At 42.0% G+C, this 12,934-nt stretch overlaps 1 protein-coding gene across 2 annotated transcripts; it reads left to right on the forward strand.

Annotated features, from left to right (window-relative positions):
- Nucleotides 1–3,134: 3,134 nt before the first annotated feature.
- Nucleotides 3,135–8,543, forward strand: LOC139558825 (protein S100-A1-like). Of its 2 annotated transcripts, XM_071374307.1 has the most exons (4): nucleotides 3,135–3,272; nucleotides 6,488–6,536; nucleotides 6,877–7,030; nucleotides 7,216–8,543. In XM_071374307.1, exons 2-4 carry the CDS (start codon nucleotides 6,523–6,525, stop codon nucleotides 7,420–7,422), a joined length of 375 nt encoding a protein of 124 aa, XP_071230408.1. In that variant the 5' UTR covers nucleotides 3,135–3,272; nucleotides 6,488–6,522; the 3' UTR covers nucleotides 7,423–8,543. The 2 variants fall into 2 exon arrangements, with proteins under 2 accessions (XP_071230408.1, XP_071230409.1); XM_071374308.1 differs by lacking the exon at nucleotides 6,488–6,536.
- Nucleotides 8,544–12,934: the final 4,391 nt, after the last annotated feature.

Consider the following 12,934-nt stretch of genomic DNA (forward strand, 5'->3'; position numbering starts at 1 on the left):
CCCTTGATATGGGTCGCGAGCCGTTTCCATGCAACCCAATCCACCAGGACCAGAACCAAGAGGAAAGAAAAATGAAACAGACACCCAAACTTGAAGAAAATGGGCTCTTATAGCCTGTTGGAAGCGTTACACCTGATGTGAAAAGTCACAACAGAAACTTGACCCTTGTATAGGTATTGTGTTTGTATTGTTTCTACACTCTTAGAAAAAAAGTTGCTATCTAGAACCAAAAAGCATTCTTCCGCTGTCCCTTTGAAGAACTATTTTTGGGTTCCATGTAGAACCCTTTCCACAGAGGGCCAAACGGGTTCTATCTAGAACCAAAACGGATTATCCTATGGGGACAGCAGAAGAACTCTATTGGAACCCGTTTTTCAAGTGTATTTTTAGTTGTTTTCCTCCTGGTTCCGCAACCATCAGGTTTGCTGGGTTACCTGGTCACACCCCTGTTCTCTGTGTTGAGAGACCCTGTTTGACCTGAACTTACATCCTAGTGCTTAAAACCATTGACTTAGCCATGGCTTAAAACCATTGACTTAACCATAGTGGGCACACCCTTGGACAAAACCAACACAAGAGTTACTTGATTACTGATAGCTATCTGTGACTCATCTGAATTTCCTGAGATCCAACGAGTTTGCCAGACTTCAAATACTATTTTAAATCTTTTAAATGCTGTGTGTGTTTGCTTTAGCCTGCCCGGAGTGCCAGATGGGCGGGGTTTGACGTTTTTGGACTATTCTATTGGTCCATTACACCAGGCAACCTTGGCAAATTATTTCAAAAAGTATTTTAACCCAGGTCCGTAAACTGATTTAACCCTTAAACCAGTAGTGTTACAGAGAGTACTGTTCAAAGTCTTGGCCTTAAAAACATGAAATATACTGAGCCATCAGACATCTGAAAACTATGTAGTGGGATTGTTATCAGCATGTGACTATTTTTTACTATCTAATATTATGTTCATATTATTACCTTTTATTGATAAAACAGCTACTATTATATGATATTATAACTATTATTACTCCAGCCATTCTAATGGCTTGCATTGTATATTATACTCTATTCGCAAGTATAGTACCAGTCAAAAGTTTGGACACACCTACTCATTCAAGGGTTTTTCTTAATTTTACTATTTTCTACATTGTAGAATAATAGTGAAGACATCAAAAATATGAAATAACACATAAAAAAGAAAACCATTGAATGAGTAGGTATGTCCTGAATTGGACCACTAACAAGTTTTGGAAGCCTTAAAATTACTCTCCAGTGAAATCTCACTTTTCAAAGCTCATATTCTGTTAACCCATACCCAAATAATGTTGTTGACTCGTCCTATACTCATTTTGTGGCCAAAGCATAAATTAGTATTAGAGGCCAAAACATAAATTTCCTAATTTAACGTGATGTCAAGTTGGCTTAATTTTTGCTGCCTGACTAAACTAACCAGAAGGGAGTGCTAGAAAGCTGGCCTTTTTTACAATACATTTTATGAATATTTTTAATGACCGGTTAATACGCCTGCACCATTCAAACACAGAAAACCTGCTTTTTAACTTTTTTACCATTTCTTGGAAGGAAAACTGTTTAATTCATATTGTAATTGATTATAGGTCATATTTAACAGAAATCTGGAAACCCTGTACAGTTACTTTAATGGAACGCAGGGGTTGTACTGTACAGTCCAAAACTCAGGTTATTTACACCCTAGTAAATATTTGTCGGATAGATACAGACAATTTGTTAATTGTAGTTTCATGTTTTTTAAATTGTTCCTTCATTAATAATGCAATCATGGGAAAAATCTTATGTTGCATCACGCATGAAACCACATTGCACCAACGACCGAGATATGGAGATATACAGTATAAATACTTTTTTATTATGACAGGTTGAGCTTCAAACCCTTCGGTGAAATACAGAGGATGTCGAATCTACTAATAAGAATGACATGTAATGAGGTCAAAATGTTGCACCTTGACACTTGTAAAAAGTCTTCCCTTTACTTATCCAAGCATTTTACTACACTCTCGCTCTTCTCTTACTATGCTACATTGCTTGCATGATTCATTTAAACTAAGGAAAGCAAAGGCTCATCTGGCATTCTTTACTCATCCGAGCATGCTTTTTTTTCAACTAAACCGAGTTAAAGAGCATATTTTGTACTGTAATATTATTTGCTGAGGAAACCAATGTATTTTATACAGTAATGCACAACGACATTACTTTACAGTTGTCCTATCTCGACTGTGAAAAACCATGCCACTCACTAGCAGTTAGCATCATGCTAACATCTCCTGCTAATGCTACAGAATGTACATAGGCCTCATCCACTAGCACAGTGTACTGTATGCATGAGCTAGCTGTGTACCCTCCTGCAGTTCCCCACAGTCTAATCATCAACACTTTGCACACCTGTGTTAGAATTGTGTCCACTCAAGGATGATGAAACTATGACACTCTGTACCTAAATGCAGGTAGGCTGACACTATAGCTTTGATAGACAATGTGACCTATCACACTGTGCCCTATCCCAGTGTATTCTAAGAACTCTGCTATGTACCAGGGTTGGGTTCCATTCCAACTCAGCCAATTCAGTAGATTAATTGAAAAATCCTCACCAAAAATAAACAGCAATTCTGTGAATTGGCTTATTAACATCAAATTGACCCCAAATCTGATTTGTACAGGATACACAGATGCACATTTTCTTTTCCGTTTCCAGGTCTCTTTTCCAGTGGTATACTATACTAAATAGACATAAGTAGTGTTTACAGGTAGACCACAAGCTCTATCACAGAGCCACTGCCATGCTCACCAAAAGCCATAATAAATGAACCACTATGCCAATGTTACACCTTCACAACCAATGCTGTATCATTTTCGCTAAGCTAGGCTAATAGTATTTACAGTATGTAACCACTGTGTAACGGCCCAAAATAAAATACTTTGACGCAAGCCTGTTGTCTGATCTGTCCTGATGCTACTGTTGTGTGCTGAGGTCAAGCACTCTGTCTGTATGTGTGAGCACCTGAGAAGAAAGGGAGGGAAGGGAGGGGGAGAGGAAAGAGTGAGAGAGAAATAGAATCAGGTATGTTGGTACGTAGGTGGGTAGGTGGGAGAAGGGAAGAAGACGGACGAGGGGACAGGTGATATTTAAGCCGCTGTCCACTCTCTCCTCATCTTTCTCATCCATCTTTCCTTGGCTCTCGCTCATCTCTCTCTCCCTCCCTCTTCACCAAAGACAAAGGAGGCCCTCCATCAGCACTAAGGTAAGATTGACAGTTTAGAGGAAAGTTGTGCCCTTCTCCTTATTTCTTCTCTGTAACTGATAACTGTTTTCTGGGATCAGCTTTACCCATGTTTTTATATATGTGCCTTATTGCGAATAGTGAAACACTTTTTCACAGTGAGATACCCAGGCGAGCACCTTGGTATCCAGAGCAATAAAACTTATGGGCCGATAATTTGAGCCCATCGCCTCAAACTACAATTGGTTTGCCTGTTGTAAAGGAGGTTTAAAACGTTTAAGTTGGACAGACCAAAACCTGTAAAGAAAATTGTTTTTTCTATATAATGCTCAGAAAGTCAGTTAGCTTGTTCCATCAATGCTAATATATGAAATATCTTAATTTTAAGACAATCTATGTAATATAATACAAAATTCTTCATCGAAATCAATCAGTTTTTTTGCATGGGCTGCGTCTCAATCTACCACATCCGTCTTTGTCAGCCTTCTTCACCTGTGGTGTTTAGACCATCAGACTTCCCGAAAATCGGTCTTCTCACGAAAACGTCTGTAGAGTCGGAAACGGTTTGGCCTACAAACTAATACCACTCTTTGGAAAGTTAAGACTCTCACAAACACGATGGTGTTCTCCGTTTTGCTCTACGAGTGTCATGGGACTGGTCTAAAGGTAACTCCATACTGGTTTTAAAAAATGGAAGGAAGTATGGAGGTAGTTTTGTGCCAACAACAAAAATGAAGTGAAATATATTTCCAAAAAACAAAAGCTTTCTTACATCTCCTAGTTAATAGGACAGACACCTCAAAACCTTATTCCTTATGATATTTTTTTGGACTGTTTTGCCATTTATGAACGTGTTATTCAATGTGTTTCTACGGGCTATAGTAGTAAAGGCCAAATTCTATATTTTTCAAATCATTTGTAAAAAATGTTTTTATACCGCCCAGAATTCAAAATCAAATAGCTAAATGATCCATGGTGTAACCATCTTAAAACAATTCCATCTGTGATCTTAGGACAGAGGTCTCCAACAGGTCGATCGCAAGCTACCAGTATCTCGCAGGCCACCTATGAGTTGCTCGCCAAACAATTCTGAAAGTACATGCAATTTTCACGTTCCACCCAAACTGTCGTAAACAACTCTCACAAGTATCAGACACCGCAAGCTCCAGGCTACTATCTAATCAAAGCAACATTGACATTATCCCACCCCTGGTTAGCCACTATTGGCTTAAAAAGCTACACCGAACACAATATCTGCCAATTAATTTCCAGCAATATTGCCCCTGTCTGTCTGTGTGGTGCGTTTGTCTATTACTCAGTGTGTAGCCAGTTGATGTGATAACCATCTTGTGGGTTGACATAAATACTTTCCCCAAAACCTTCTCAATTAAATGTTAACTGCAAAGTAGGCTTACCTTGCAGAAGTATATCAGGAGGAAGTATATCATTTGTATCTATTATTTGCAAACCTTGCCATGAAATGAGCAGCAGCAGTACAAAACCATCACTAGACCTGCATATTAGAAGGCTCATTTCACACTTGCTAGACACTCAATCACTTGCTTGACACTTAATTGAAGGGCCAGATTGTTGTTGTTTTTTAGATCAAAACTAAAAATGGACTTCTGATGTGATTTAAACATTGACATGGACTCAATTTCATTGTTTCATTATGGACAATTGTAATTTTAAGAGTGATCTTCTTAAGTGATAATGCCCGAGAAGCCGATGTTTGGAGGATATATTGGCACCATGCCAATATATCCTCCAAACACCGGCTTCAAGGGCATTATCACTTTTATACAACGAGTTACCAACATATTCAAATAATGATTGACATATTTTCATTAAAAACGTTATTTGGATGAATTTATTCATACTATTTCATCCTTCCACAAGATATAGTCCCGACTCAAATCTAGGGTTGCTACCCAAGCCGGCTGGTCGTTTGTTCTATTGGTTCCGTTGCCAGAGACGTGACCCAGTCGTTCGTTCTAAATGTTCCATTGCCATACTGGCTGGCAACCTTCTTATCCCTTGCTTGCTAGCTAGCCAACTACGGCTAACTTACAGTCACGTCAAACGTCAAAAATAATAACAGTAGCTGCATTTGCATTTGTTTAAGCTGTTTTCCAGTGACTTTTATTTGGATGCATCCGTACACAATGAGCTAATGAGGCGCGATTTCGCCTGGCATAGAACATGTGCTCACTCGTCAGAAGTGACACTGTTGTTCAGAGGAGCTAACCAACAACACAGCTAACACAATCACTTCAAACTGAATCTGGAAAGACTGCAAACTAGATGCAAATCATTTTATTTGACCTTTTTTCAATTGACATTTCTTTGTATATATATCCATAAAAATGATGCCAGCTGATTCATGATTTAGACTGGCTGAGAAAAGCTGCCTGCCTGTCTGTCTGTCTCAACCCGACCCCCGACCCCTACACGTTCATTACTAGGGGACAGCTGGAGATCGAATTTGAATATTGCAACAATGTTGCAAATGTCGGAGAGACAGAAGGCAAGGCTTATACAAATCTCCGCTGTTAAAAATGAAATGTTATTCTAAAAGAAATGTGAGATAATGTCTAGAAACTTTTTATAGTGGAGATCAAGGTTATAAATTGCCTGGCTGGGCTGATGAGACAGTGGATTGCACAGTCAGATGGAACAGAGTAAATAGGCATTTTAACATCATAGATTTAGCCGGTGGCAACTTGTAGAATAGACACCAGCTGGAATGCCCTTTAAAACAATCAGCATTCGGGATTAGACCCACCTATTGTGTAACGCCTGTCAATGAGACAGATGACCCCTATGACAGAAACATTTTATAATGCAGTTATTTGATTAAATTGAATTCCTTAGTTCTGTATTATTGATCACACAGTCAACATCTGCAAAGGAATATTTTTCAGAGTTTGGAATGACTAGAGACAGATTGTTGTGCGTGCGTGCGTGCGCGTGCGTGCGCGCGTGCATGTGTGTGTGTGTGCCTCGGGTTACCAGATCACCTGGCCTGAGTTCCTGATTGCCAGGTGGTTTATCTGCATTTTGACAGTTTTGTGTTTCACTTGTGGTTTCCTTCTGTCACATGATTGATATGATTGTGAAACCCTGAATCCTCCATCTGAAGTTACCTCAGTGACGTTATCTTTACTTAACAAGCTGCTTACAAGTCTGTCAACTGAGAGAGATTAAATTACCTATCTGTGTCTGTGTGTGCACAGTCTCTCCAACGAAACCAACTCAAGAAGATTCTAAGATGCCGGACACAATGTGTGTAAGACTGTTGCTTTTAAAAAGCTGTCTCTTCATCTTTCATCCATCACATCTTTCACATCAAACCAAGTAAGGTTACAAAACACTGTCCAGTGGCAACAGTATGTCGAGAAGGAATAGCTCATTTGTAGCCTGTAATTTAACCTCCCAATATAGTAGCCTAGGCCTAGAATTAGGACACCTCTTTCTCTAGTTTGCTGATCTTCTTCCGTCCAGCATGTATATTTCACTCTGTCTTGGTGGAGGCTTCACACCCATGTCCGTCATGTGACCGCACATGCGGTTTGGATGGAGCGTGCATCCTGTCATAGTGTCTGACCTATGCCCTTCCCTCCAGTATGTCCAAAGAACCCTCTTCCAACCTGGAGAATGCAATGCAGATGCTGATCAAAACCTTCCACAAGTACTCGGGGAAGGAGGGGGACAAGTACACTCTGAGCCGTGGAGAGCTGAGAGAGCTGTTAACAGAGGAGCTGGGGAGTTACCTAGGGGTAAGAGGAGTGTACAAGCCGAGCGAGAGAGACACACACACAGACACGCAAACATACACAAACACTCACTCATGGGCAAAGAAAAGACATGTACTGACAAGAATACACACAATTCTTCAACCCCTCTCCCTCCCTCTCCCCCTTCCTCTCCCCCTGTCCCTCTTCCTCTCCCCCTTCTCATCCAGAATGCCCGGGATGGAGAAGGGGTTGAGAAGGTGATGAATGACCTGGACGCCAACAGTGACGGTGAGGTGGACTTCACAGAGTTCATCATCCTCATGGGAGCCCTGACGGTGGCCTGCAACGACTTCTTCATGGAATATAAGCCCGAGAAACTCGTCCACACACCCTTCAAAACAAAGGAGGCAACGATAGAGGAGATTAAAGAGTGAAGGAAAGATGGGAGGAGGGAAGGGGGAGGTGGAGGTGAAGGGTGCAACTGTAGAGCAATAGTGAAAGAGTATAATTTATGGTTGTATGGTCATCTTCTGCAATTTCTAAACAGTGCAACTGCAATGTGTGAAAAGAGGCTGAGGGAACGCCACTGTGTTAAAGTAAGTAAAGTTTCGCTGACGGACAATTAGACAGGAAAAGCAGTGTTTTCCCTCTGCAACTATCCAAATACTTTTCATACCACAGTTAAGTCACAGGTCAGTTACTCTGTCCACAAATCCATGAATGGCACTGTATACCGCAGGGGTCAGCAACAGGCGCCTCGGCGGGCCAAAATCAGCACGTGAGTAATTTTATTGGGCCCCCACCCAAAGATTTTAGTGGATTTTACTTTTATTTTATTTATTTTTTGGCAACGTATGAAGACTGTAAAATCACCAGGAATTTAGGAAAAAATGTGTATAACTTAGGAAATCTGTTCCCAAGTATTCCCACGAATAAAAACATGTGATATGTGATCAATGTAATCAGTGACTGTTATTTTCAAATAATTCTTTTTTGGGGGACTATTTGTGGTCAATTTGCAGTGTACAAATTATCCTAATTATGCAGATCACCCTCTCAGACAAAAATCAGCAGTGGCTGAATCTGATTGCCTTCCCCTGGTATTCCCTGGCTGGCTGATTGCCTGGCTGATTGCCTTCCCCTGGTATCCCCTGGCTGAATCTGATTGCCTTCCCCTGGTATTCACAGTAGCATGTGTGTGTTCAGTTGTGTTCCCTATACAGCCTCAAATTCTAATTCAAATGTGCTTTGGTTATATATTCAGGATAGATTTCATTGAAAATTTTCATATTTTCAGTGGATGTTATTGTAACACACTACCACCAATGGAGTGAGATCGGGCCTGAAGCACAACAGGGTGATACTCTGAGTCTCATGAACATAAAGATTACATATCATAGATGTAGATATTATATGTATAGATATAACCTATTCAATCAATATTTCTGATACTTATTATGTATTCAGTGTTAAACATTTTAATATCATGAACCTTTTTCTTTGCACATATTTTGTAGTTACCAATGTGTTATTCTAAATATTAAACATAACATTTAACCAGCTATCAATCAACATTTGTTGGTCTTTTCTGTGTCAAAACTGTGAACCTTCCTAGCCCGACAGTGATACACACCAACTAAGTGTGAAATGGTTGATGAATGTGGGTTAACTACAAATCAGATGTAAGCCTTCAATAACCCAGGGCTGTAGAGTGCAAACACATCATAGAATACAAGAAAGCAAGACGTTAAGTGTGTAAGATGATCCACAGAATGGAGAGAGTTGGTCAGCACTGCAGTATATACACAGTAAGGGAGATTGGTTGTCACACTTCTACCTGCAAACAATGGTTGTGCTGCTCCTGGCTCATCCTCAGGTGAGGTCCCCTCTTCATTAGCTGTTTCCGCGCTGCTTACTACACCTTCTGAACACTATCGTGTTGATCATGCACGATCTGAGCCAGGTTGGCTTAAGGCGGTTACAAACTCCACTCCGTTGATCTATGTGCGTGCATGCACTTGGGTGGAGACATTTTTTGGGGGGGGCAGCAGACACTTTTTTCGTTGCATTCCCCAGAGAGGAAGTCTGCCTTGTGTAGTGTCTATCCACTAGAGGGCTTGGGGAGCCAGAGCAACTTACTTAGCAAAAGGGGCCAAGACACTTTTTTTTGACTCTAGCTAGTGATGACCTTTGAACTTCTGATCCGGTGTTCTGCCTGTTTACAAATACTAACTAGCTACATGTCAGCCTAGTCTGGTGTCATACGCTTTACGACACTACTTTTTATCCACAGGCGTAGAAGTGAACACGTCAATTGCTGCAAAATGAGCAGAAATTGGCAGAGATTTTGTGGATCGTTGCAATTCTCAGTTTCGTGCAGGAGCTGCCGATGGAAAACAATTTTTGGATCCGAGCTCTGGCAAACTCGGGCAGCAAGTACTAAAACTACAAAGGCTTTTTCGCAATGGTCCTGATGGCAGTCTGAGATGCAAGGTACAGCTTCACCATATCGACATCTCCCTCCCTCCCGATATGGTCTTGAGGGAGATGGGGGAATCTTCTCGCGAAGCAAGTTTAGCTCCTAACTCATTTCAGGCCAGCTGCCGCTACCACGGCCAGAGGGCTTGCCGGAGACCCAAACACCATGCCCATATGTCTTTGTCGGATACGAGGCATTCCCTCCGAGGGGAAACCGGATGCGACTATATCCAGGTAAGATACTCTAAATACAGTTGAAGTCGGAAGTTTACATACACCTTAGCCAAATACATTTAAACTCAGTTTTTCACAATTCCTGACATTTAAGGTAAGTAACAATTCCTGGTTTCAGGTCAGTTAGGATCACCACTTTATTTTAAGAATGTGAAATGTCAGAATAATAGGAGAGAGAATGATATATTTCAGCTTTTATTTCTTTCATCACATTCCCAGTGGGTCAGAAGTTTACATACACTCAATTAGTATTTGGTGGCATTGCCTTTAAATTGTTTAACTTGGGTCAAACATTTCGGGTAGCCTTCCACAAGCTTCCCACAATAAGTTGGGTGAATTTTGGCCAATTCCTCCTTACAGAGCTGGTGTAACTGAGTCAGGTTTGTAGGTCTCCTTGCTCGCACATGCTTTTTCAGTTCTGACCACAAATATTCTATTGGGTTGAGGTCAGGGCTTTGTGATGTCCACTCCAATACCTTGACTTTGTTGTCCTTAAGCCATTTTGCCACAACTTTGGAAGTATGCTTGGGGTCATTGTTCATTTGGAAGACCCATTTGCGACCAAGCTTTAACTTCCTGACTGATGTCTTGAGATGTTGCTTCAATATATCCACATAATTTCCCTGCCTCATGATGCCATCTATTTTGTGAAGTGCACCAGTCCCTCCTGCAGCAAAGCACACCCACAACATGATGCTGCCTTCCCAACGTGTTTCACGGTTGGGAAGGTGTTCTTCGGCTTGCAAGCCTCCCCCTTTTTCTTCCAAACATAACGATGGTCATTATGGCCAAACAGTTCTATTTTTGTTTCATCAGACCAGAGGACATTTGTCCAAAAAGTATGATTTTTGTCCCCATGTGCAGTTGCAAACAGTAGTCTGGCTTTTTATGGTGGTTTTGGAGCAGTGGCTTCTTCCTTGCCGAGCGGCCTTTCAGGTTATGTCAATACAGTAATCCCTCGTTTATCGCGGGGGTTACGTTCCGAAAATGACCCGCGATAAGTGAAATCCGCGAAATAGAAAACTTTTTATTTTTTTTACAATTAGCAACTATTACATGTATACAAATACAGTGACTCACGTGTAGGCCGTTTCGTCGACATTATGGGTTTAGGAGATGTTCGAAATTACAAGATAATTTGGCCAACTTAATGTAAATTTGCCAAGCTGTTTTATGTACGTACACATAACTGCACGAGACGACAAAATGATAGCACAATTCGTAGCATGTTTTGATACAAGAAGCGGGAGTGAGTTTTTAGCGAATCAGAATGCAGAGCACAATGCACCAAAAAAAAAAAAAAAATGCATTATGAAAATCCGCGAAATAGCGAATCCGCGATAAGTGAACCGCGAAGTGGCGAGGGATCACTGTATAGGACTCGTTTTACTGTGGATATAGATACTTTTGTACCTGTTTCCTCAAGCATCTTCACAAGGTCCTTTGCTGTTGTTCTGGGATTGATTTGCACTTTTCGCACCAAAGTACGTTAATCTCTAGGAGACAGAACACGTCTCGTTCCTGAGCGGTATGACGGCTGCGTGGTCCCATGGTGTTTATACTTGCGTACTATTGTTTGTACAGATGAACGTGGTATCTTCAGGCGTTTGGAAATTGCTCCCGAGGATGAACCAGACTTGTGGAGGTCTACAATTAGTTTTCTGAGGTTTTGGCTGATTTCTTTTGATTTTCCCATGTCAAGCAAAGAGGCACTGAGTTTGAAGATAGGCCTTGAAATACATCCACAGGTACACCTCCAATTAACTCAAATTATGTCAATTATCCTATCAGAAGCTTCTAAAGCCATGACATCATATGTCTGTAATAAAGCCCCTTTGTGGGGGAAAACATATTCTGATTGGCTGGGCCTGGCTCCCCAGTAGGTGGGCCTGGCTGCCAAGTTGGTGGGCCTATGCCCTCCGAGGCCCACCCATGGCTGCGCCCCTGCCTAGTCATGTGAAATCCATAGATTAGGGCCTAATGAATATATTTAAATTGACTGATTTCCTTATGTGAACTATAATTCAGTAAAATCGTTGAAATTGTTGCATGTTGCGTTTATATTTTGTCCAGTATATATTGTCTGGAAAGCTGTAGTATACACTGAATGTACCAAACATTAGGAACACCTAAGTCAAGTAGGTGAGTCTTAAATAGCCGCCTGTCATTTTTAATAGCCGGGCATCGGCACACATTTCAGCAAATAAATGCCTGTTTCAAATAAAAGCTGTGTTAATTGTTTACTAGTGATCTGTGATGGATTTGTTATTATGTTTCTGGTCATACTGGTCTCAATAAACAGTGGGGGAGTATTTTCAAGATTTTATTGAGCAAAAGCTGTGTGCGTTAAGGAAATAGACTCCTGGCTCCTGTCTCTAATAAAAGCTGGTTGTGTTCAGTGATTGAAGCAAATAAATAGCAAATATTAAAAGTTTTACGGTAAATCTCTTGGGGACACAGAGCGATTACCTGTCACGCTCGTTGAAATGAATGGACCAAGGCGCAGCGTGCGTAGAGTTCCACATATTTTAATAAATCGAAACTCACCAAACAAGCACAAACGAAACGTGACGTTCTGGACTGCTCACAGGCAGCTACACAAACACAAGATCCCACAAAGCACAAAGGGGAAATGGCTGCCTAAATATGATCCCCAATCAGAGACAACGATAAACAGCTGCCTCTGATTGGGAACCATAACAGGCCAACATCGACATATAAACACCTAGATGACCCACCCTAAATCACACCCCGACCTAACCAACATAGAGAATAAAAGCTCTCTATGGTCAGGGCGTGACAGTAACCCCCCCCCCCCCAAAGGTGCGGACTCCGGCCGCAAAACCTGACTCAATAGGGGAGGGTCCGGGTGGGCATCTACCGTCGGGGGCGGCTCCGGTGCGGGGCGAAGTACCCACTCCGCTCGTGGACACGTCATCAGAGGAACCGGACCGCGGCTCGTTGCCGGAGGAACCGGAACATGGGTCGTCGCCAGAGGAACCAGACTGTGAATCGTCGCTGGATGCTCCGAACCATGGATTGTCGCCGGGGACTCCGGACCGTGGTTCGTCACCGGGGACTCCGGACCGTAGATCGTCGCCGGTGGCTCCGGACTGGGAACCCTGGCTCCGGACTGGGAACCCCCGTTGGAGGCTCTGGACCGCAGACCGTCGCCGGAGGCTCTGGACCGCAGACCGTCGCTGGAGGCTCCGGACCGCAGACCGCCGCCGGAGG

Source organism: Salvelinus alpinus, chromosome 29, assembly GCF_045679555.1.
Source record: "Salvelinus alpinus chromosome 29, SLU_Salpinus.1, whole genome shotgun sequence".
NCBI lineage: Eukaryota > Metazoa > Chordata > Actinopteri > Salmoniformes > Salmonidae > Salvelinus > Salvelinus alpinus.

Coding starts and splice junctions, on each gene's coding strand:
- LOC139558825 (XM_071374307.1), top strand. Junction 7,031..7,215: donor AGCTGGGGAGTTACCTAGGG/GTAAGAGGAGTG, acceptor CTTCTCATCCAG/AATGCCCGGGATGGAGAAGG.